The 25,111-nt window shown below is 42.4% G+C and overlaps 1 protein-coding gene across 1 annotated transcript; it reads right to left on the minus strand.

Moving 5' to 3' along the window:
• Nucleotides 1–223: 223 nt before the first annotated feature.
• Nucleotides 224–24,890, minus strand: LOC130360963 (uncharacterized). Its single transcript, XM_056563519.1, has 7 exons — nt 24,818–24,890; nt 23,136–23,241; nt 21,119–21,193; nt 19,219–19,265; nt 7,831–7,954; nt 2,354–2,449; nt 224–494 (listed from the first exon to the last, which is right to left on the minus strand). The coding sequence occupies exons 1-7, from the start codon at nt 24,888–24,890 to the stop codon at nt 410–412; spliced, it is 606 nt and encodes a 201-aa protein (XP_056419494.1). The 3' UTR covers nt 224–409.
• Nucleotides 24,891–25,111: the final 221 nt, after the last annotated feature.

Consider the following 25,111-nt stretch of genomic DNA (forward strand, 5'->3'; position numbering starts at 1 on the left):
AGAAAATAAGCCGCTGCCAGACACCTCTATTGACCACTTATCTCTTGCTTTAAAATACAGCATATCCCCAACATCCTTCAGATGTGTTGCCCAGTGTTTCCCAACCAGCATGCCTCCAGCTGTTGCAAAACTACAACTGCCAGCATGCCCGGACAGCCGAAGGCTGTCCGGGCATGCTGGCTGTTGTAGTTTTGCAACAGCTGGAGGCACCCTGGTTGGAAAACACTGGTGTAGCCATAAGTAGTGTTCTTAAAAAAAACTTTTTCCTACTTAGCAAACTAACCTATATATACTTTGTATAATAATATGACATCTATTTAGATCAAATAGTCTCTGTATTGCATATAATATAGCTTTCTCTCCTATAAGGAGATTCGCCGGTAGAGCCATTTCTCTTCCACCCGCAGTGTTACACGTAGTTTTTCTTCATACGCTTGCATAACTTCTCACGTTTTTTTTGTTGTTTTTTTTTACTCTTTTTTGCATGATTTTTCCTGTAGAAAAGAGAAGAGAGAAGCTAAGTTTGTAATTCCCCTGTATTACTTCTTTACAGTATTATGTTTGGTGCAGGACTCGACAGAGGTGACCTATGACATAGCGTTTACCTTCTACTATACAAGTGGGGCCCATTTTTTGTGTGCCTGAGCCCGGGTTCACCAGAGGATCCCCTGATATTAAAGGGGTACTCTGGTGGAAAACAGTTTTTTTTTTTTTTTTTAAATCAACTGGTGCCGGAAAGTTAAACAGATTTGTAAATTAAGTCTATTTAAAAATCTTAATCCTTCCAGTACTTATTAGCTGTTTTATGCCCCAGAAGAAGTTGCGTAGTTCTTTTCAATCTCACCACAGTGCTCTCTGCTGAGACCTCTGTCCATGTCAGTAACTGTCCAGAACAGGAGCAAATCCCCATAGCAAACCTCTCCTGCTCCGGACAGTTCCTGATATGGACACAGGTGGCAGCAGAGAGCACTGTGGTCAGACTGGGAAGAACTACACAACGTCCTCTGGAGCATACAGCAGCTGATAAATACTGGAAGGATTAACTTTCTGGCACCAGTGCTATTTGTGTTGTGGGGATTAAAGTAAAGATACAACTAATACACCAGTTGTATTAAAAAAAAAAAAAATTCCACCGGAGTACCCCTTTAAGGTGGAGTTACCTAACTCTGTGGTAAGCTTATGAACTTATGGTGGCCCTCCACTGGGTCTATGTATTGTGAGACATTGACAGGAATAGTCATCAGGGATCACCATATTTCCCCAAGGTATCTGTCATATGTGGATACCAGGTTTTAGGAAGCAAATATCTCTTTCAGTGAATGCTGGTTGAGATATGGGAAATCCAAAAATATTGAGAGACTTAGCTTGCAAGGGACTTTTGGTGCATTCTGTTGTCGAGCCTGAATTTTTATGGGATAAAAGACAGGTTTGGTAGTGGGGTCTTTCATCCCCATCCTATGCCAGTCCAGATTTTCAGACTAGCCCAGAGCAGCACAGGTGCTGAAGACAGCTCTTCACTGGGCTTCTAAACAAAGTGAATGTCAGTCTATAAATGTGGCTGTGGGGAAACTCTGATGAAAGCGGGATTTCCAAACATGTGCTGCCTCAAAGTGAGTGGTGTAAGTAACCCATTGTTGATGATTGTTTTATATGGTGGCTAGTGGCAAGCCACCACCTAAGATAGGGAAGATTCTAGAAGTAGTTAGCGCCGGACAAGCAGGATATATTTTGTATTTGTTTATGCTTAAAGTTAAAGGCTAAATTTATTTTTTTTACTGAAAAATAAAAACCGTAGAACCCCTTTAAAAAGGAGAACTTAATTCCACTCCCCGATGCCGCTGGAATCGGTCTCCTGTGCTCTGGTCCAGGTCTTCTTCCGGCTTCCTACTCAGCTATTTACTGCCCACAGTGATGTCCTGCCTAGGATGTTAGGTTCACGGCCTGTTGGGCCTTTTTTCTGGTGCCCGAACCCATTATATCACACTGCCGCTCAGCCTATCACCAGCCAGGCCAGGACAATGCTGGGGGCAGCGATTAGATGAGCCACAGTGTGATGTGTTGGCACCAAAAGCCAAAAGAAGACTGGGGTAAGAATAGGGGTAAGAAAAATTATCAAAGGAGTTGAACTTTAAATGCTACTTCCATATCCCTGTCTCTGACTGCTATTTTGCCACTATTTAACTGCTTCTACTGAGCTAATCTCTCCCAGTATGATGAAAGTCAATTTACAGCTTAAATATAAAGGCAGTTTTAAAGCAAAGCTCCTAACTGGATGTTGTTATAGGATAGACGACTATTTGGTCCCTAAATCGGTGATAGTTTACTATCCAGTTGTTTTCAACCAAGAACTTACATAGCGATTATCATCTTCCCAACCCAGTCCTTCTTCGGGTCGGCACACAAGGGGATTCTTTTCGGCTCACCGCATGGTCTGGTATTTACTGTGAACCTGGAAAGAAAAGTACAGGACAGTTAGACTTAGACAACAACGGCAGGACGACCACCATAGCGGTGACCACTGTGAGGCTCTAATGAGTGCATGTTGTGTCTATATATTTGTGTGTATTGTAAGTATAGGTATTTGTGTATTAAATACTATACATATATATATATATATATATATATATATGTATATATATATATATATATGTATATATATATATATATATATATATATATATATATATATATATGAATTCACTTCTCTATACACACAAAAGGCAGGTTGACATTGACTTTTCTGTTCCTATTTATGTTACGGCTCAGCGCTCGTTTATAGTATTACTGCAGCAACCAGAAGTCACAAGGGTCAAGTGTTTGTTGTGTTTGCATTTTTACTTTATATGTTTGTTTAAGGCAGTGAGAATAATCACCCCCCACGTGCAATTCTTTCTATTGTGTCTGTTATACAATGGAACTCGAAGGATGACAACTATAGACTGATAAACTATAGACTTTAATAGGATTATTGGGCCACCTCAAATACAGAGCGGAGTATACTGCATGTATACTGCATGGGGCCAGTTTCAGATGTGTGTAATACTGAGGCATTTTTAATCTGAATTACAGAGGTGAGTCCTGGATTGACACAAACCATTTATGATGGTTTTTATCTCGGGGCATTAGATCGGTGGTCAGACCAAGATTTGGGTCCATAATGCAGAATCAAAGAAGGAATAGACATAGTTACTTGCCTGTAAAATTAAAAAAAATGATTTCAGGGACTTAGGCCGCAAGCTTAAGGCAAGGACCTCCAAGGTAGTATTTTCTGAAATATTGCCTGTACCGCGATCCACACCAGAGATGCTGCGGGAGATCAGGGAGGTAAACAAGTGGCTCAGAAGCTGGTGTAGGAAGGAAGGGTTTGGGTTCATGGAGAACTGGGCCGACTTCTCTGTCGGATACCAGCTCTACCGTATGGGCTGCACCTCAATGGGGAGGGTGGAGCTGTGCTTGGGGAGAAGATGGCTAGAAGGGTGGAGGAGGGTTTAAACTAGGGACTGAGGGAGGGAACGTACAATGTAGAGGGTGAAGATAGTGTAGATAGAGAGGGGGGACCGAGGGGTGGAGCGGAGGGAGGGGTTAGAATAGTTAATAGGGATAGGCTTCATAGGAAGAAAAATCATACACCATTGAATTGCATGTTGACTAATGCCAGAAGTCTGACCAATAAAACTGACAAACTGGAGTGGTTGATATCTGAGGAGGATTATGACATAGTGGGTATAACAGAGACTTGGCTGGACGATAGCTGTGACTGGGCGGTCAACATACAGGGTTATAGTCTATTCAGGAAGGATCGGACAAAGCGGAAAGGGGGAGGAGTCTGTCTTTATGCAAAGTCCAATCTGAAGGCCGCACTGCGGGAAGATATATGGGAGGGAAACAATAATGTGGAGTCATTATGGGTAGAAATATACGGAGATAAAAATAAAAAAAATTCTGATAGGGGTTCGCTGTAAGCCACCGAACATAATGGAAGAGGCAGAAGATCAATTACTGAGGCGAATAAACAAGGCAGCAAATCAGAGTGATGTGGTAATAATGGGGGACTTTAACTGTCCTGATATAAACTGGGAGACTGAGACCTGTGAATCTCATAAAGGAAACAGGTTTCTGACTATAACTAAAGACAATTATCTGTCCCAAATGGTGCAGGGCCCAACCAGAGGGGGCGCCCTACTAGACTTAATATAAACCAACAGACCTGACAGAGTAACTAATGTGCAAGTAGAAGGACACCTAGGAAATAGTGACCATAATATAATACATTATAACTTGTTCTTCAATAATGGAATCTCTCGAGGGGCCACAAAAACAATGAACTTTAGGAAGGCAAAGTTTGATCAACTCAGAGAAGCCCTTAAAGGGGCACTCGACTGGCAAATTTTTTTTTTATATCAACTGGTGCCAGAAAGTTAAATAGATTTGTAAATTACTTCTATTAAAAAAATCTTAATCGTTCCAGTACTTATCACCCTCTGTATGATCCACAGGAAGTTATTTTCTTTTTGAATTTCCTGTCTGTTTGACCACAGTGCTCTCTGCTGACACCTCTGTTCATGTCAGGAATTGTCCAGAGCAGGATAGGTTTCTATGGGGATTTGCTCCTACTCTGGACAGTTCCTAAAATGGACAGAGGTGTCAGCAGAGAGCACTGTGGTCAGGCAGAAAGAAAATTCAAAAAGAAAAGAACTTCCTGTGGATCGTACAGCAGCTGATAAGTACTGGATTACGATTTTTTAATAGAAGTAATTTACAAATCTGTTTAACTTCCTGGCATCCATTGATTAAAAAAAAAAATGTTTTCCAGTGAAGTACCCCTTTAACAATATAAATTGGGATACTGTCCTCAAAAACAAGAATACTGACACTAAATGGGAGACAGTTAAAACATATCTTAAACTCTCACTGTAAGATGTATATTCCTTATGGGAATAAAAGGGTCAGAATATATGGATGAATAAGAATGTTAAGGGGGCAATAAATGACAAAAATAAAGCATTTTAAATACTAAAACAGGACGACAGTGAGGAAGCATTAAAAAGCTATAGAGAAAAAAGTAAAATATGTAAAAAACTGATAAAAGCCGCAAAAATAGAGACAGAAAGACTGATTGCCCAAGAGAGTAAAACTAACCCCAAAATGTTCTTTAACCCCTTAATGACTCAGGGTTTTTCCGTTTTTGCACTTTCGTTTTTTCCTCCTTACCTTTTAAAAATCATAACCCTTTCAATTTTCCACCTAAAAATCCATATTATGGCTTATTTTTTGCGTCACCAATTCTACTTTGCAGTGACATTAGTTATTTTACCCAAAAATGCACGGTGAAACGGGAAAAAAAATCATTGTGCGACAAAATTGAAAAAAAAACGCCATTTTGTAACTTTTGGGGGCTTCCGTTTCTACGCAGTGCATATTTCGGTAAAAATTACACCTTATCATTATTCTGTAGGTCCATACGGTTAAAATGATACCCTACTTTGATTTTGTCGCACTTCTGGAAAAAATCATAACTACATGCAGGAAAATTTATACGTTAAAAATGTCATCTTCTGACCCCTATAACTTTTTTATTTTTCCACGTACAGGGCGGTATGAGGGCTAATTTTTTGCGCCGTGATCTGAAGTTTTTATCGGTCTGATTTTTGTTTTGATCGGACTTTTTGATCACTTTTTATTCATTTTTTAATGGTATAAAAAGTGACCAAAATACGCTTTTTTGGACTTTGGAATTTTTTTGCGCGTACGCCATTGACCGTACGGCTTAATTAATGATATATTTTTATAGTTTGGACATTTACGCACGCGACGATACCACATATGTTTATTTTTTATTTTTTTTACACTGTTTTATTTTTTTTTATGGGAAAAGAGGAGTGATTCAAACTTTTATTAGGGAAGGGGTTAAATGACCTTTATTAACACTTTTTTTTTTTAACATTTTTTTTGCAGTGTTATAGGTCCCATAGGGACCTATAACACTGCACACACTGATCTCTTACACAGATCACAGGCGTGTATTAACACGCCTGTGATCAGTGTTATCGGCGCTTGACTGCTCCTGCCTGGATCTCAGGCACGGAGCAGTCATTCGCCGATCGGACACCGGAGAGGCAGGTAAGGGCCCTCCCGGTGTCTGGTCAGCTGTTCGGGACACCGCGATTTCACCGCGGCGGTCCCGAACAGCCCGACTGAGCAGCCGGGTCACTTTCAGTTTCACTTTAGAAGCGGCGGTCAGCTTTGACCGCCGCTTCTAAAGGGTTAATACCGCACATCGCCGCGATCGGCGATGTGTGGTATTAGCTGCGGGTCTCGGCCATTGATTAGCGCCGGGACCGACGCGATATGATGCGGGATCGCGGCGCGATCCCGCTTCATATCGCGGGAGCCGGCGCAGGACGTAAACATACGTCCTGCGTCTTTAAGGGGTTAACTATATAAATAGCAAAAAGGTTAAAAATGAGTGTGTTGGCCCTTTAAAAAATGACGAGGAAGAAATTATAAACAGGGATCAGGAAAAAGCAAATATATTAAACAAATTCTTCTCCACTGTATTTACCGAGGAAAATGAAATGCCAGGTGAAATACAGTGAGATAAGGTAAACTCCCCAGTACAGGTCACCTGTCTAACCCAGGAAGAAGTACAGTACCGCCTACAAAAAATCTAAATAGACAAATCGCAATCATCCCCGTGTTCTAAAGGAATTAAGTATTGTAATAGACAGACCTCTATTTTTTATATTCCGGGACTCTATAGTAACAGGGACTGTTCCCCAGGACTGGCGCATGGCAAATGTGGTGCCAATATTTAAAAAGGGGACAAAAGGTGACCCTGGAATTATAGGCCTGTTAATTTGACCTCCGTTGTATGTAAATAGTTTGAGGGTTTTCTAAGAGATGCTATTTTGGAATATCTTGATAAAAATAAATGTATGACTCCATATCAGGATGGATTTATTAGGGATCGGTCCTGTCAAACTAACCTGATCAGCTTTTATGAGGAGGTGAGCTCCAGACTGGACCAGGGGCAATCACTGGATGTCGTATATCTGGATTTTTCCAAAGCATTTGAAAAGGTTGGTGCATAAAATGAGAAGGATGGGGCTGGGGGCGAATGTGTGTAAGTGGGAAAGTAACTGGCTCAGTGATAGGAAACAGGGTGGTTGTTAATGATACTTATTCTGATTGGGTGACTGTTACTAGTGGGGTCCACAGGGGTCAGTCTTGGGTTCTATTCTATTTAATATATTTATTAATAACCTTATAAAGTGGTTGAATAGTAAAGTAGCAATCTTTGCAGATGAGAACAGTATAGTATAGTGCTGTGGTCTCCAAACGGTGGCCCTCCAGCTGTTGCAAAACTACAACTCTCAGCAAAGTGCTGGCATGCTGGGCGTTTTAGTTTTTCAACACCAAGTGGGCCATAGTTTGGAGACCACCCATAAACTTCTATTGGTAGACGAATTGTCAGAAAAAAAAATGCCATTTGTGCATGTATGTTTGCACCCCCCCCCCCTCCCCTAATCCTTCAATAGATATGTGAAAGAATTACATAACTTTGTAATGACAAAAAATGCAGGGGTTTAAAAGTGCCCAATAAAAAACTCCTATATTAATACTTTAGATAACATTTTTCTTGAAAAAAAGACAACACAAAAACTGCCTCATGGAGACATTTTTCTGGCCAAAAAATTTCGCAAGAGTTGTGTCTGTTTGTAGCCTTACTGCTCTTACTACTTCCACCTTGTAGTCCTGCTGGCACCCACCGCCGTACCACTACTACTTCCACTACCAACAGTAAAACATGAAATCATTGTTGGTACTTACACAATAGCATCAATGTCACAGACCCCCGAAGAATCCTGGCGATCGTAACCTTCAAACATTCCCACTTTGGTAACCTTAAACTCTTGCTTTGTATGCTTTGTGCAGCAGTCGAATATCCCAAGTGCTGAAATACAAAAAAAAAAAAAAAAAAAAAAAAAAGGATTACTACTTAACGTATTGTTACTGACAACAAAAAGAGACAGGACTTGGAACACATGCAGAAGACATATTGGATAGATATACACAACATTAGGTAGACTTTATTAAATTCTAAAATCTGACTATGGGTAGGGTCACACACAGCTCATACGCAGCCTATTTCACGCTGTGAGAAATATGCTTTGAATGCGCTATGAGCAGACACACATGGCTTCCACCGCCACAGCCTTGTGTGTTCAGTAAGGTTTGGAGGCAGCCCACACATCAGTTATGTTGCACAGCCAGTCTCCAAACCTTACTGCACACACAGGGCTGCAGCAGGGAAGCCCATGCATGCCTTCTCCCTCCTCCACCCCTCTCTGTTTTCCCTGCTTTACATCCAGCACTGAGTCTTGTACATTAATCATGCACAGTATGGAGGGGTGGAGGAGGGAGAAGGCATGCATGCTGCAGCTCTGCCTAGCCTCCATGACACAAGCTTGGAAGGAAAACATGATTTTATAACTTTGCTATGAGACAGACATGATTTGTTCCATCTCCTTATTAGCTATCTGCTCATGTCTGCAGCTATGGGCATGAGAGAGAGCTTTTCTGGTGGAAAATTATTATTATTATTTTTTTTTTTAATCAACTGCTGTCAGAAAGTTAAACAGATTTGGAAATTACTTCTATTTAAAAATCTTAACCCTTCCAGTATTTATCAGCTGCTGTATGCTCCACAGGAAGTTGTATTTCTTTCTGGAATTATTTTCTGTCTTACCACAGTGCTCTCTCCTGACACCTCTGTCCATGTCAGGAACTGTCCAGAGTACAAGCCAATCCCCATAGCAAACCTATACTGCTCTGGGCAGTTCTTGATACGGACAGAGGTGTCAGCAGAGAGCACTGTGATCAGGCAGATAAGAAATTAAAAAAGAAATACAACTTCCTGTGGAGCATACAGCAGCTGATAAGTACTGGAAGGATTAAGATTTTTAGATAGAAGTTAATTACAAATCTGTATAACTTTCTGGCACCTAGTTGATTTAAAACAAACATTTTCCACTGGAGTACCCCTTTAAGATATCGAGGGAGGTTTTACTTTAACTCCTGTTTAAAAATAATTTGTTATTTCTGTCAAATTACAAAATGATCCTTGCCACATATTATTGCAGTCGACGCCAACTTCTACCCATTCACTGTGAAAACGATTAACCCTGGCATGCACTGTGTACATAGATAACAAACTGAGATTGCTTGTATTGCAGTTTGTCTTCGTAAGCCAATTATTGGTTGTATTAGACGTTTTAAATTAACTTAACCGAAGATAAATCGCAGGGCATGAAATGGGACATATTCAACTCTGCTACAACTTATACATTAGCCTTAATAAATATATATGAGTGAATATAAGAATACATTCTGACTCATACAGCAGAACACACAGCGATCGTGCTTCCTTACCTGGTGAAACATCAACAAGTATGATAAGTATGACAGCGAGTGACAAGGACAGGCTCCTGCGGGGGATCATGGTTGTCACTGTAGTTGGAAGTTAATGTGTGACATTCCATTGTCAGTGACTTATATACACACACAATGACATGCCCAGCTTTTGTTCATGTAGGAAAGTCCCTTATGGCTTGTGATCACTTCTTTCCTACCGTACGGCAGAGCTGGATTTTCCCAGGCAAGGTATATTTCATCACACACAACACCTTGTAATGTAATGACTGGGTAGTTGTGTTTTCCAATGACCTGACATACCTTTAATATAACTTTAAAGGGTACCTTTCATCAAAAAAACTTTTGATATATTATAGATTAATGTATGCAGAATAACTTTCCAATAGCATGTTATTAAAAAATATGCTTCTTTCTATTTAATTTTCCACTTTGAAAAAATGACCACTAGGGGTCTCCCTACCAGTCCTTTTTTATAGATTTCAGACTCATGCAGGAGTCCTAAATCTCGGACTGCAGCCGGGACACAGACAAGCTCTACACTGCTCCCTGGCAGTGAGCAGTGCTGAGTTTGTCTGTGTTCCGGCTGCAGTATGAGATTTAGGACTCCTGCATGAGTCTGAGTGGAAAATTAAATAGAAAGAAGCATATTTTTTAATAACATACTATTGGAAAGTTATTCTGCATGCATTAATCTATAATATATCAAACATGAAAGGTACCCTTTAAAGGAGTACTCCGGCCCCAAGACATCTTATCCCCTATCCACAGGATAGGGGATAAGATGTCTGATCACAGGGATCCCGCCACTGGGGACCCCCGCAATCTAGCATGCAGCACCCACCTGTAAGTACTGCCGGAAGCGGTGGAGGTTTGCAGTCTTTTGCTTCCGGACCACGGTGGACGAAGCATCGTGACGTCACAACTCTGCCCCCGTGTGACGTCACACCCCGCCCCCTCAATGCAAGTCTATGGGAGGGGGCATGACAGCCGTCATGCCCCCTCCCATAGACTTGCATTGAGGGGGTGGGGTGTGACGACACACGGGGGCGGAGTTGTGAAGTAACGATACTCCGTCCCCATGGTCGGGAGGCAAAAGACTGCAAACCTCCACCGCTTCCGGCAGTACTTACAGATCCCCAGCGTCGGGACCCCCGCAATCAGACATCTTATCCCCTATCCTTTGGATAGGGGATAAGATGTCTGGGGGCCGGAGTACTCCTTTAAACCTATACAAGATAACAATACAGTGCAGACTAACTCCATGAATATTTCCCCAGAGTCAGTATAATCTTTTTACAATCTGAATGGATTTTTTTTTACAGTTTGCTTTTTTTTTTAATTGGCAATACATAGGCCATACCTAGATAAGGAGACATCACAGTAAGGTCAAATTGTAATAAATATATTAGTGTAAATAAACAAGAAATATGAATACCATGTCCCTGATTTACTAAGAGTGGAGTGTTGTTTCCTTTGTGGATTTTAACTTCCTACAAGTATGTTTCCACAGTAGTAAGGTTTCCCTAAATTGTGCACTTTTTTCCACATTTTGCTTATTTTTACACATGCTCTGATCTGTGGGGTTTTTCCTCAGCTGAAATCCACGAAATTTTTTGTGGAAACCTTAGTATATATATACAGTCATGGCCGTAAATGTTGGCACCCCTGTAATTGTTCAAGAAAATGAAGTATTTCTCACAGAAAAGGATTGCAGTAACACATGTTTTGCTATACACATGTTTATTCCCTTTGTGTGTATTGGAACTGAACCAAGAAAAAGGAGGAAAAAAAGCAAATTGGACATAATATCACACCATATTCCAAAAATGGTCTGGACAAAATTATTGGCACCCTTTCAAAATTGTTGCAAAAATTAGATTGTTTCAAGCATGTGATGCTCCTTTAAACTCACCTGGGGCAAGTAACAGGTGTGGACAATATAAACAGCACACCTGAAAGCAGATAAAAAGGAGAGAAGTTCACTTAGTATTTGCATTGTGTGTCTGTGTGTGCCACACTAAGCATGGACAACAGAAAGAGGAGAAGAGAACTGTCAGAGGACTTGAGAACCAAAATTGTGGAAAAATATCAACAATCCCAAGGTTACAAGTCCATCTCCAGAGATCTAGATTTGCCTTTGTCCACAGTGTGCACCATTATCAAGAAGTTTTTTAACCCATGGCACTGCAGCTAATATCCCTGGGTGTGGACAGAAGAGAAAAATTGATGAAAGGTGTCAGCGCAGGATAAGCAGCCCCAAACAAGTTCCAAATATATTTAAGCTGTCCTGCAGGCTCAGGGAGCATCAGTGTCAGCGTGAACTATCTGTTGACATTTAAATGAAATGAAAAGCTATGGCAGGTGACCCAGGAGGACCCCACTGCTGACACGGAGACATAAAAACGCAAGACTACATTTTGCCAAAATAAACTTGAATGAGCCAAAATCCTTCTGGGAAAATGTCTTGTGGACAGATGAGACCAAGATAGAGCTTTTTTTTTTCTCCAAAGGGCTTGCAACCAAATATTAAATTAAGGGTGCCAATAATTTTGTGCAGACCATTTTTGGAGTTTGGTGACATTATGTCCAGTCTGCTTTTTTTCCTCCCTTTTTTGGTTTAGTTCAAATACATACAAATGTGTATAGCAAAACACGTGTTACTGCAATCCTTTTCTGTGAGAAATACTTCATTTTCTTGAAAAATTTCAGGGGTGCCAACATTTACGACCATGACTGTATATATATATATGTTGGGATTTTCCAATGACCATGACCCTTTTCCGAGTTTTCTTAGTTAAATGTAGAGTTGGTTGGGTTTTTTTCAATTATGCTGTAAATTCTGACACAAATTCTGGCACAGACAAATTTTCTGGTGCAATGTGCTAGAATCCGGCGCACAGCTCAACAAAAAAAGTCAGGTTTACAATAGTAAATCAGGGCCATTGTATCTAGACAATGGTTATAGATTTAGTATATTATCCACGTTGAGAAATATGCACTGGCTGAGCCAGCGAGTAAACCTACTTTTTCTATGCAGTCTTTTTTTTTTTTTAAGTGGAAGCTGAATGTCCATCCAGAATTCTGCTGAAATTTTTTTTTATGTTGCAGCAGAGTCCTATTGATTTCAATGGAATTTTGCTGCATTGCTCACACAGTAGAATTTCCACAGTAACCCTGATTCCAGAGTCAGCAAAAAAAATAGACTTGACTTGTTTTGCATTCTATGAGCCGGCGCATTTCCAAACACCCGCCAGATTATTCAGATGTGCGCATGTGTTTTCCGTGCAGACATTCCGCAGATTTTACAGCATGTGAACATGGCCTTAGTAGGCTAAATTGTTTGGCGGCCTCCTGACTTTACTGCAACAGATGATGTCCCTTAAATTTCCCAGAGGCTGGAAATGGAAGTGCAAAGTAAAAGACTATGCTCACCCCCCTTGCTGGCTCCTGGCCCTGCCATAGTGCACTGCGGTAGTGTCCCAATGACTGCAGCCAATCACTAGCCTCAGTGGTCACATGATCATGTGCAAGAGCAAGTCCATGGAAATTCTGGCGCACAATTCATGCGGCACAAAAAATCCTGAAAAATCTACTCGGAAAAGCCTTAGTAAACGACGCCCAATATTTACCACTTTTAAAAGGGAGATTTATCAAAACCTATCCAGAGGAAAAGTTGCTGAGTTGCCCATAGCAACCAATCAGATCGCTTCTTTCATTTTTGAAACGGCCTTTGCAAACTGAAAGAAGCCATCTGATTGGTTGCTATGGGCAACTGGTCAACTTTTCCTCTGGACAGGTTTTGATCTCCCCCTATAAAACTTTTGGAAAGAAAATGAGTATGCTTAAAACTGCCCTCTTTTGACCCCTATAACTCTTTTGGTTTTCTGTATATAAAGCTGTATGGGGGCGGCTACTTTTTTTGTGCCATGATCTGTATTTTTTTTCTGTACTATTTTTGTTTTGATGGGACTTTTTGATCACTATTTATTAAGTTCTTTCTGGTATATGAATAGACCAAAATCATTAATTCTGGACCCTAGTATTTCTTTTAGGTTTACGCCATTGTTACGCCATGGTTTAATTAACATTTTATTGACTTTAACATCATGTCATTACATATGTCACACTACATCATCAGGTATAAAAAAAGAAAAAATTCTCTATCCAACATTCCGCCCCCCCCCCCCCACCACCCAAGGGGAGAAATAAAAAAAGGTCTATTGATCTATTAGTCTGGCCCCGACCACTTCTCCCATATTTATTTTTATCTTGAGATCTCATCTTCCCACTTAGTCGTATGAATTCATACTTCTTTATCTTATCCACTAATACTAGCCAGACTTTGAATGGGGGTGGGATTTTATCCAGCCAGGATCTATTATCAGCCTTCCAAAAAAGGAGCTTTGCAACAACTTTCCAAAGCTCTTGGTCGAGCATAAGACTGCGTCCTAATCTTTTCTGGACCTCCTTCAGAATAATTTCCCATAATACCTTGATTTCTGTGCATCCCAAAAACATATGTATATTATCTGCTTCGGCACAAGAACATCTAGGACAACAAGCATTTTGATTAATTCCCATTTTGAACAATTTATCAGGCGTGTAATGTAATTGACGTATTATTTTGTATTGTACCAGTCTATGATTTTCATTTAACAAGTACTGGTAAAGACTCCTAACAATCGACCTCCATACTTCCTCCGAAATTGGGCCCAAATCCCTCTCCCACAATATTTTACTAGTACATTTTATTTGTTTTTCCCTTCCCTCTGTGATGATTTTATAAAAATATCATAATTTATTAAGAATACCTAATTCACATCATATTTTAACAGTCCAGACATTTTTGTATACATTATTTTATTTAAAAAATGGGAAAAGGGTGGGTGTAAGAATTTTTTTATTAGGGCTCGCACTGCATCTCTGCCGATCATCTGTTTGGCACTTGCACTACACAGCAAACACGGCTGGGGGGGGGGGGGAGTAGAAGAGAGGGGTTAAATGGGGTTAGCAGGGCAAGAAGCAACCTTTTGGCGGGGGCAGCTAGGAAGGAGCTCTCTCCCCTCCTCCTTTTTGTTTAGATTATTTGTTTTTGTTTTGGTTGGTGGCCTCCTTTCCCAATGTCTTTGTGTGTTTTGGCTGGTAAAGGGGTCCTTGGAGGTAATATTTTCACGGTAGTCATTGAGACAAAATTGAAACATGGTCATTTAACATCTGTGTTAGGGTGACAGCTGGAGTGGGCCTCCTGGTGGTGGCTCTTGGCCCAAGGAGTTTTGTTTGGTCCATGCACAAGAGGTACATATGTGCACTTGGGTCAGGTGTAGGCGGTCGAAGGAAAAAGGTGAATAGTGCTAATGATAACGGATGGAATATGTTGAACCCTCCAGGGACCCTTGCTGTCAGAAGTATTCAATGATATGCAAAGTTTACAATGTTGATATTGTAAATAGTGTTACGTATCATTATTAATACAGAATAATTTTCTTGATAACATGGTTGTTAATTTTATAAACGGGCTGAGTCGGCTCATTTTCTCCATATCTTCTGTTCGTGTTTCATGCACAGGTCCTAAAGAGTAGAGGAGATGAGTGGCATTGGTTAAAGGGGTACTCCGCCAAAAACCAGAGGATCCAAAGGATAGAGGATAAGATGTTTGATTGCGGGAGTCCCGCCGCTGGGAACCTCCACGATCTCTGGGCCGGCAGCGGCGGCGTCCAAAACATGAATGGAGGGGGCGTGACGGCTAGTATGTAGCTGCCATCCCTCCTCCCATAGACGTGAATGGAGGAGGCGTGGCAGCTGTAGTCGCCATTCATCCGTCACAGAGCAGAGTTCGCACTGTGCACGGAAGACTGGGGTGCCACGCTGGAAATCACGGGGGTACCCGCGATCGGACACCTTATCCCCTGTTTTTCGGCAGAGTATCCCTTTAAAGAGCATATTGTAAGCTCCTACGCTATATGGAGAAAATGGAAGTCTTCAAGTCAATTATCCACTTCAGGGGTTTCTCCATTGTAAGATTATCAACCAGAATAGAAGCTATGGGAGCTGCTGGATATTTATCCCCCCCCCCTTCCCCCCAATGATTTATATATCCGATGTAATGGGGGCCCAGATAGACAGTTTGGCTTTTTAGACTGGACAGTCACCCTACTGATTTTGTAGGAAATACAAGATTAGTGGCATGTCTCTAAATATCACTTATATCTTTAGTGACAGAGCCAACTGGTGGCCTGAGCCGCACTTTTTTTCCAGCCCGTCAGACTTGAATTTTGTCCTCACCTGTCATAGTCCTGAAAGTTATTAAACATTTCCTGTGCAACCAGTCTAACAAGTTAACGTACTTATTCTTTTATAACTGCATACTTGACTATATAGTAAAGAGCCTGGAAATATTTCTGGAGCTGTTATTGTTTTAACCTCTTCAATACCGGCCTCTTTGGGGCCTTTAAGTCTAAGTCCAGAGTTGGTCTCCTGCCCGTCCTGCAAAGGTCGGTGTGGAGAGATGCAGCTCAGGCTGGGCAGTGCTGTTGCCAATGCAGTCGTATGATGTCCAGTGAGTCCTTTTCTGATAGAACTTGATGGGAATCATACGACTGACATGGCAACTGTACCACCCAGTGTGAGCTGCATCTCTCACCACCGATCTTTGCAGGATGGGTAAGACACCAACTCTGTACTTTCATTTCACCATCTGTTCACACATGTCATGGTGCCATGTTTGTGGGGTAGCGCTGCCTAGAACCAAGGGTTAGGTTGAGCAGTATTTGGGCTGCTCAGTCACTGGGCCATTCCTCCTATGGGCACTGTCACTTACACTTTAAGGCTTAAAGGTTTCCATCATGCCCTCCCTTTTCTTTAGACTATACAGATTTACATATGTAGCCAACATCATCCTGATTCCTGGTCTGTTAAGATATTGTTCTACACTTCTGAAGTTGGCCACAATTACTGGCCTTAACTTCATCTCTGATGCCAAAGGAAATCCCAACACAACACATTACTCACATTACTGTTATTGGGTTAATTCACTCAAGATAAACAACTACATAAATAGCTTAGATATAGTTAAGTCTTTCCTGATGAGTTTTAAGCTTAAGGAACGTGTCATCGGAAAATGGCTGTTACGCCGAGCGCTCCGGGTCCTCGCTCCTCCCCGGAGCACTCGCAGCGTCTGCCTGTTCACAGCTCCCCGGTCAGACCAGCTGACCGAGAGCGCTGCAATAATGTCCCTAGCCGGGATGCGATCTGCTATGCGGTACGCGCCCGCTCGCGGTTCGCATCCCAGCCCGCTTACCAGACTCGTTCCCCGTCTGTTCTGTCCCGGCGCGCGCAGCCCCGCTCCCTAGGGCGCGCGCGCCGGCTCTCTGCGATTTAAAGGGCCGGTGCGCCGCTCATTGGCGCCTGGTTCTAATTAGTGTGTTCACCTGTGCACTTCCCTATATAACCTCACTTCCCCTTCCCTTCCTTGCCGGATCTTGTTGCCATTGTGCCAGTGAAAGCGTTTCCTTGTGTGTTCCTAGCCTGTGTTCCAGACCTCCTGCCGTTGCCCCTGACTACGATCCTTGCTGCCTGCCCTGACCTTCTGCTATGTCCGACCTTGCTCTTGTCTACTCCCTTGTACCGCGCTTATCTTCAGCCGTCAGAGAGGTTGAGCCGTTGCTGGTGGATACGACCTGGTTGCTACTGCCGCTGCAAGACCATCCCGCTTTGCGGCGGGCTCTGGTGAAAACCAGTAGCAACTTAGAACCGGTCCGCTGGCACGGTCCACGCCAATCCCTCTCTGACACAGAGGATCCACCTCCAGCCTGCCGAATCCTGACAATGGCCTATTGTTTAAATCAAGTTTTAATGCTTAACATATTTTTTAAGATTTTTGGTGGTGTTTTGTGTTTTTTTTCCCCTAATTTTCCTTTTTACTATCTTTTTTATACTAAAATTTTGCATGTGGTGTCACATTATAGTAATAGACTCTGCAAACGAGCAGGAAAACCTTTGGGCTCTCTCAGGTTCCAGGTGCAGCTGTTTTAATCCTTTAAAGGGGTACTCCCACCCTAGACATCTTATTGCATGCGGCACCCACCTGTTTCTTGTCCGGAAGCACTGGAGGGTCTGGGTCGCAACCACGGGAACGTCACACGGGGGCGGAGTCCTGACATCACGGACTTCCGTTCCTGTGGTCGCGACCCAGACCCTCCAGCGCTTCCGAACAAGAAACAGGTGGGTGCCGCATGCAATATTGCGGGGGTCCCCAGTGGCAGGACCCCCGCGATCAGACATCTTATCCCCTATCCTTTGGATAGGGGATGAGATGTCTAGGGTGGGAGTACCCCTTTAAGCAGACAGAGAGAATCAGAAGCCTCAATTTAAATGGATGAAAATTAATATTTACAAACTGAAAGACACATTTAGATCTATTATTCTTTTAATAAATTTTCTAAATAAAAAAACATTTTTACTTAAACAAACAAACAAAAAAAAAAGCTTAAACAGACAAATCACCTATTAAAACATTGGAATAAAAGTCACAACATTGGTGTTTAAACACGACAAACATACTCGACAATTCTATAGTACAGAGTCATTCATATTGGTTCTCATCTACATTGGGGTTTACAATCTCATTTCTCAGGCATATAAAATAACAGACATTTTGGCCAGAACGCAAGTACAGAGAAAAAAGACTTTGGGGAGATTGATCAAAACCGGTGTAGAGGAAAAGTTGCCCAGTTGTCCATAGCTACCAATCAGATCTCTACTTTCATTTTTCAGAGGCCTTGTTAAAAATTAAAGAAGTGATCTGATTGGTTGCTATGGGGAACTGGGCAACTTTTCCTCTGGACAGGTTTTGATAAATCTCCCCCCTTATCCCCTATCTTATCGCCTATCCAAATGACCCCCGCGATCTTCGTGTGGACACACGGCATTCTGAACATCATGTCACGCGATGCCCCCTCCATTCATGTCTATGGGAGGGGGCGTGACAGCTGTCATGCCCCCTCCCATAGATATGAATAGAGAAGGCGTGGCAAGACTTTATGTTAGGAGTGGCATAATGTCACGACCATGGCTGCCCGAACACAGCGTTCTGAACATAATGTTCAGAACATTGGGTGCCCTCACAGAGGTCGCACAGGGGGTGGGGGGCTTAGTCCCAGCGGATGGACCCCTGCGATCAGACATCTTTACCCTCTATCCTTTGGATAGGGGATAAGATGACTAGCAATGAGGTACTCCTTTAATGAAGACAGTGCTAACCTTTTTCACAATTTCCAGTGTAGAATTACATCAATCGCTAGGAAGAATGGAAGGTGACGTAACTCTCTAACAGTCTAACTGGAAAAAGCTTCATCAGTGTTGTTGGCCCCACCACATTTTATGTATTCAGGAGTTCTCCTGGGGTTAGCTATCCATAAGATGAGCCGTCAATGTTTGATAGGTGGAGGTCTACCCTTTGAGATCAAGCACATCGGTGGAGATCTACCCTCTAGGATAGAGAACATGAGGTCATATGGAAAATGCAAACAATGTGACTACTGCGGACCCTTCACTTAGCTAATCGGGAGGATCTCTAAGGTTGGACCTCCAGTGTTAAAGTCCATATGTTCCTTTTGTAAATCAGGGGTTGTAATAACAAAGGTAAATAATAAATATATAACGCATGCTCAGGTGCTAAAATGGTGCAATCTGGTAAAGTGCAAGAAAGAATCTGGAAGACACAGAATTGCATAGCTTATTTTATGATTGTATGATGAGATTATAATGCTTAGTTTCCAGTTTCACCTTGTGGTATTTTCGTTATTGATTTTTTACTGTTTGTCTCCTTTTTCCTGCAAAAAATAATATATGTATATTAATGATAAGGTGCTACATGTTTACATTAATGCCTTCAATAAAAAGCAAAATAAATATCAAAAGTCTTGCTATGTATTTAGGAGCACCCTCTATAAAAGCAGTCTAGCTATATAGTATGGCGCCCCCCTATAATAGTAGTCTGGCTGTATAGTATGGAGCCCCCCCTATAATAGTAGTCTGGCTGTATAGTATGGAGCCCCCCTATAATAGTAGTCTAGCTGTCTAGTATGGAGCCCCCGATAACAGTAGTCTGGAGCACCCCATATACCAGCAGTCTGGATGTATAGTCTGGAGCCCCCCATGACAGCAGACTGAATGTGTAGACTGGAGAGCCCCCTATACAAGCAGTATGGTTGTGTAGTCTGGAGCACTCCCTATAACAGCTGTCTGGCTGTATAGTCTGGAGCACCCCTATACTAGCAATCTGGCTGTGTAGTCTGGATCTCCCTCTATAACAGCAGTCTTGACTTTGAAGTCTGAAGCTCCCCCTATAACAGCAGTCTGGGCTATGTAGTCTGAGACGCCCCTATAACAGCAGTCTGGTTGTGTATTCTGGAACACCCTCTACAACAGCAGTTTTGTTGTGTAGTCTGGAGGTCCCCCTATAACAGCAGTCTAAATGTGTATTCAGGAGTGCCCCCTATAGCAGCAGTCTGGCTGTGTAGTCTGGACCTCCCCCTATAACAGCAGTCTGGGCTATGTAGTCTGGAGCTCCCCTATAACTGCAGTCTGGGCTATGTATTCTGAGGCATCCCCTATAACAGCAGTCTGGTTGTGTATTCTGGAGCACCCTCTTTAACAGCAGTTTGGTTGTGTAGTCTGAGGCGCCCCCTATATCAGCAGTCTGGCTGTGTAGTCTGGAGCTCCCCCTATAACAACAGTTTGGGCTATGTAGTCTGAGGCGCCCCCTATAACAGCAGCCTGGCTATGTTGTCTGAAGTGCTTCTATACCAACAGTCTGAGTGTGTAGTCAGGAGTGCCCCCAATAACAGCAGTCTGGCTGTGTAGTCAGGAGCTCCCCCTATAACAGCAGTCTGGTGTGTAGTCTGAGACGCCCCCTATAACAGCAGTCTGGCTGTGTAGTCAGGAGCTCCCCCTATAACAGCAGTCTGGTGTGTAGTCTGAGACGCCCCCTATAACAGCAGTCTGGCTGTGTAGTTTGGATCTCCCCCTATAACAACAGTCTGGGCTATGTAGTCTGAGGCGCCCCCTATAACAGCAGTCTGGCTGTGTTGTCTGAAGTCCTTCTATACCAGCAGTCTGGTATGTAGTCAGGAGCGCCCCCTATTACAGCAGTCTGGCTGTGTAGTCTGAAGTGTCCTTTATAACAGCAGTCTGGTGTGTAGTCTGAAGTGTCCTTTATAACAGCAGTCTGGTGTGTAGCCTGGAGCGCCCCAAAAAATATTTTCAAAGGTGTTTATAGACTTTAAATTTATAATGGAAAAAGGTCGCCCAAACAACTATATTAGGGCACAGTGTGAGGCCTAACTACTATATGGGGGCTCAGAGGGGATGTAATTGCTATTGGAGCTTTGGAAAAATCCTGATGCACTAAAGGTAGTCGTGAACGGAAAAAGTTTGGGATCTGTACCCATGCCTGACTCCCTGGTGTCCTAGTCTGGTGATGGACCTTTAACCCAAAATGTTTCTGTACTACACAGTGATGTTTTATGCCCATGGAATAAATTATATTTCTACTATTTCTATCACAAGTGTAGTGGTTACTCCTCTATAGTAGATAAACCAATGACACTTCAACAATTAGATTGTCCTAATAAAATAAAAGCCATTGAGCTACTGCAGCACCCAGGGCATAAAAGCTACTTACTTCAGATTTGTGACAATACCAGTGACCCATTTGTCTTTAGGATTTGCACAAACTCTAAACTTCTTTGTGATCAATCTGTAAGGACAGAATAATATTATTTGTGGCAATAATAAAGATATGATGCCCAGGTAACGGCCTTAAAGGGGTACTTTGGCCCTAAGACATTTTATCCCCTATCCAAAGGATAGGGGATAAGATGTCTGACCGCGGGGGTCCCCCCGCGGTCAGACATCTTATTCCCTATCCTTTGGATAGGGGATAAGATGTCTTAGGGCCGGAGTACCCCTTTAATAGGTCAGATCTATGTCTACATGTATATGTTCTACACCGTGTTGGAGATTTCAGGATATGTTATGGGAATTTAACAAGGTTTTCTTGGATTAAAAAGAAAAGTAAGCTGGTGAAGTAAGAACAATCCAAAAAGTCCAATAGAGACATAGGGGGAGATTTATCAAAGCCTGTGCAGAGGAAAAGCTGCCCAGTTGCCCATAGCAACCAATCAGATCGCTACTTTCATTTTTAACAAGGCCTCTGCAAAATGAAAGAAGCGATCTGATTGGTTGCTATGGGCAACTGGGCAACTTTTTCTCTGCACAGGTTTTCGATAAATCTCCCCTAATGGAGCCTGGTTGGATGTGATCTAAAGTGGTCAAAGACCCAAAAACTTTCATCCCAAACAAAATACGAAAATAGGGGGAGATTTATCAAAACCTGTCGAGAGGAAAAGTTGCTGAGTTTCCCATAGCAACCAATCAGATCGCTTCTTTCATTTTTGAAAAGGCCAGTAAATAATGAAAGAAGTGATCTGATTGGTTGCTATGGGCAACTCAGCAACTTTTCCTCTGGACAGGTTTTGATAAATCTTCCCCATACTGTATATTTCTTTTGTTAACATGAGAATTATTACTTTTATAGTATTGTTTATACTGTTAACAATTTCCAGACATACTTTATTTTACGCACTAAAAAAAGAGGCAAAAACAAATATGTGCGTAAAAGCTACATTTACAATACAGCCATCAAATCCATCTTTATCGTCTTAAAGGAGTAGTCCAGTGGTGATTCAGTGGTGAGCAACTTATCCCCTATCCTAAGGATAGGGGATAAGTTGCAGATCGCGGGGGGTCCGACCGCTGGGGCCCCCTGCGATCTCCTGTACGGAGCCCCGACAGCCCGCGGGAACGGGGCGTGTCGACCTCCGCACGAGGCGGCGGCCGACACGCCCCCTCAATACAACTCTATGGCAGAGCCGAAGCGCTGTCTTCGGCAATCTCCGGCTCTGCCATAGAGATGTATTGAGGGGGCGTGTCGGCCGCCGCTTCGTGCGGGGGTCGACACCCGCTATCTCGGCGGAGAGCCGGGGCCCCGTACAGAGAGATCGCAGGGGGCCCCAGCGGTCGGACCCCCCGCGATCTCAAACTTCTCCCCTATCCTTAGGATAGGGGATAAGTTTTTCACCACTGGACTACCCCTTTAACTGAGCTCCTATAATGCGGAGGGGATAGTTTGCTGTTCTTACTATCCACAGTTCCGACAGGTTTCAGCTCTGAAGCTGGCAGAATTGTAGTTCTGTGTGTAAACCCTTAAAGGAACAGCGTTACCCGTGCTAACCTGTTGGTACAGGTGTGTAGTGCGGGTAACACTGATAACTATACTTACCTGACTCCATTCCGTGGCCTCTCTGTTCCGCTATCTTGCTCAGTAACTTCTGTTCCGGCAGTGGGTTCGGAGTGTGGGCGGAGCTTCCTGATGTCACCGCTGCTGTTCCCCGCTGCTTGCAGCGGGGAACAGCAGCGGTGACATCAGGAAGCTCTGTCCCAAGCTCGCCGCCTGATCAGAAGATACGGGTCAAAATAGCGAGACCACGGAATGGGGCCAGGTAAGTATGTTTATCACCAGTGTCACCCGCACTTCACACCTGTACCAACAAGTATGTGCGGGAAAAACTGATGACAGTTTTCCTTTAAATGATGTGAACAGGATGACTACAGCGCGTACTATGAAGAGGATCACTCACATGACAGCGTCAATGTCGCACACCTCTGCGGAGTTCTGCATTATGTATCCCTTGACGGCCCGCTTTGGTAATGCCTTTCTGGTATATGTATAGCAACAATCAAATACTATGAGACAAAAAGACATAAAACATATATATCAATATTTGAATAAATTATGCATTGGTCCTGTTTATCCTTGGAGACTTTACGGTGCGTCCAGGAGTAGAAAGAAGGGTCTGTTGTTTTCCAGAAGCAGAACCAGTAGTGTATTACCTGATACACAAATATTAAAGGGGTACTCCGGTGAAAACCTTTTTTCTTTTAAATCAACTGGTGGCAGAAAGTTAAACATATTTGTAAATTACTTCTATTAAAAAATCTTAATCCTTCCTGTACTTATTAGCTGCTGAATACTACAGAGGAAATTATTTTCTTTTTGGAATGCTCTCTGATGACATCACAAGCACATCTGCTATGCATCTGCTATGCATGATTGCTAAAATGGACAGAGATGTCAGCAGAGAGCACTGTGCTCGTGATGTCATCAGTGTTCCAAAAAGAAAGGAATTTCCTCTGTAGCAATCAGCAGCTAATAAGTACTGGAAGGATTAAGATTTTTTAATAGAAGTAATTTACAAATATGTTTATCTTCCTGCCACCAGTTGATTTAAAGGAAAGAAGGTTTTCACCGGAGTACCCCTTTAAGGTATTGTATGTCTGGTATGCCTTTATTGTTGATTTGCATGTATGTCATTTTATATTTAAAGGGGTACTCTGGTGACATCCAATTTTATTTTTTTAATCAACTGGTGCCAGAACGTTTAACAGATTTGTAAATTACTTCTATTTGAAAATCTTAATCCTTCCAGTACTTATCAGCTGCTGAATGCTCCACATGAATTCTTTTCTTGTTGAATTTCTTTTCAGTCTGACCGCAGTGCTCTCTGCTGACACCTCTTTCCATATCAGGAACTGTCCAGAGCAGGAGCAAATCCCCATAGCAAACCTATCCTGCTCTTGACAGTTTCTGAGACAGAGGTGTCAGCAGAGAGCACTGTGGTCAGACAGAAAAGAAATTCAAAAAGGAAAATAACTTCCTCTGTAGTATACAGCAGCTGATATGTACTGGACGGATTACGATTTTTAAATAGAAGTAATTTACAAATCTGTTTACAATCTGGCACCAGTTGATAACAAAAAAAAAAGTTTTCACCTGAGTACCCCTTTAACAGTAATTACAGTTTTAAATTTTTTTTTATATACTTTATGTCCCACTTATTATGTATGGCATACGTCAGGTGGGGAAGATTGGGCAGGCTTAAGTACACTCCATACATAGCAGGTGATGGTTGCTATCTGCCATCATAAATGAATGGCATAGGAAATCACTCCAATGCTGGTCATTTAACTTCATAGATGCTGTGGTCAATAGGAACAGAGGCATCTAATTAGTTATCTGGCAGGTGCCAGTCCTGTCAAGGATCTGATCAGTTCTGGCGTCATTTTCCCACCAGCACATTTTTTGCAGCGCTGGAGGGAAAAGAAAACTGACGACGGACATATGGAAAGGTGGCTTTACAAATACTCTGCAAAATTCTGACCTAGATACTGCTGTGTGAAAGTGGCCTCCATTGGATTCATGCCATCACATTTCCAAGTATGGTTGAGGTCAGCCTACCTTAAATAAGTAAACCTCACTCACCTGCTGCATTGGTCAGGGACTGGAATCCCAGCAGCAAGATGCACAGGAGACCCAGAGAGCGTACGAGAGTCATGGTTATCTTCAGTGGTTTTCTATGTAGCACAACAGCGCAGAGTGCAGGTACTTATATAGTGTGTATATAACCACGTTCCTCCCACACTCCAGTCATAACCCTTTTGCTTTCCACTTTTTTGGTCACAAATTTAAAGCTAATAATAACATAGCACAATAAGCCAGTGAGGAAGCAAGGAAATTCCTACTACCCACAATCCCATGTCGTAACAGGTACATCTT

Source organism: Hyla sarda, chromosome 3 (assembly GCF_029499605.1).
Source record: "Hyla sarda isolate aHylSar1 chromosome 3, aHylSar1.hap1, whole genome shotgun sequence".
Classification (NCBI taxonomy): Eukaryota; Metazoa; Chordata; class Amphibia; order Anura; family Hylidae; genus Hyla; species Hyla sarda.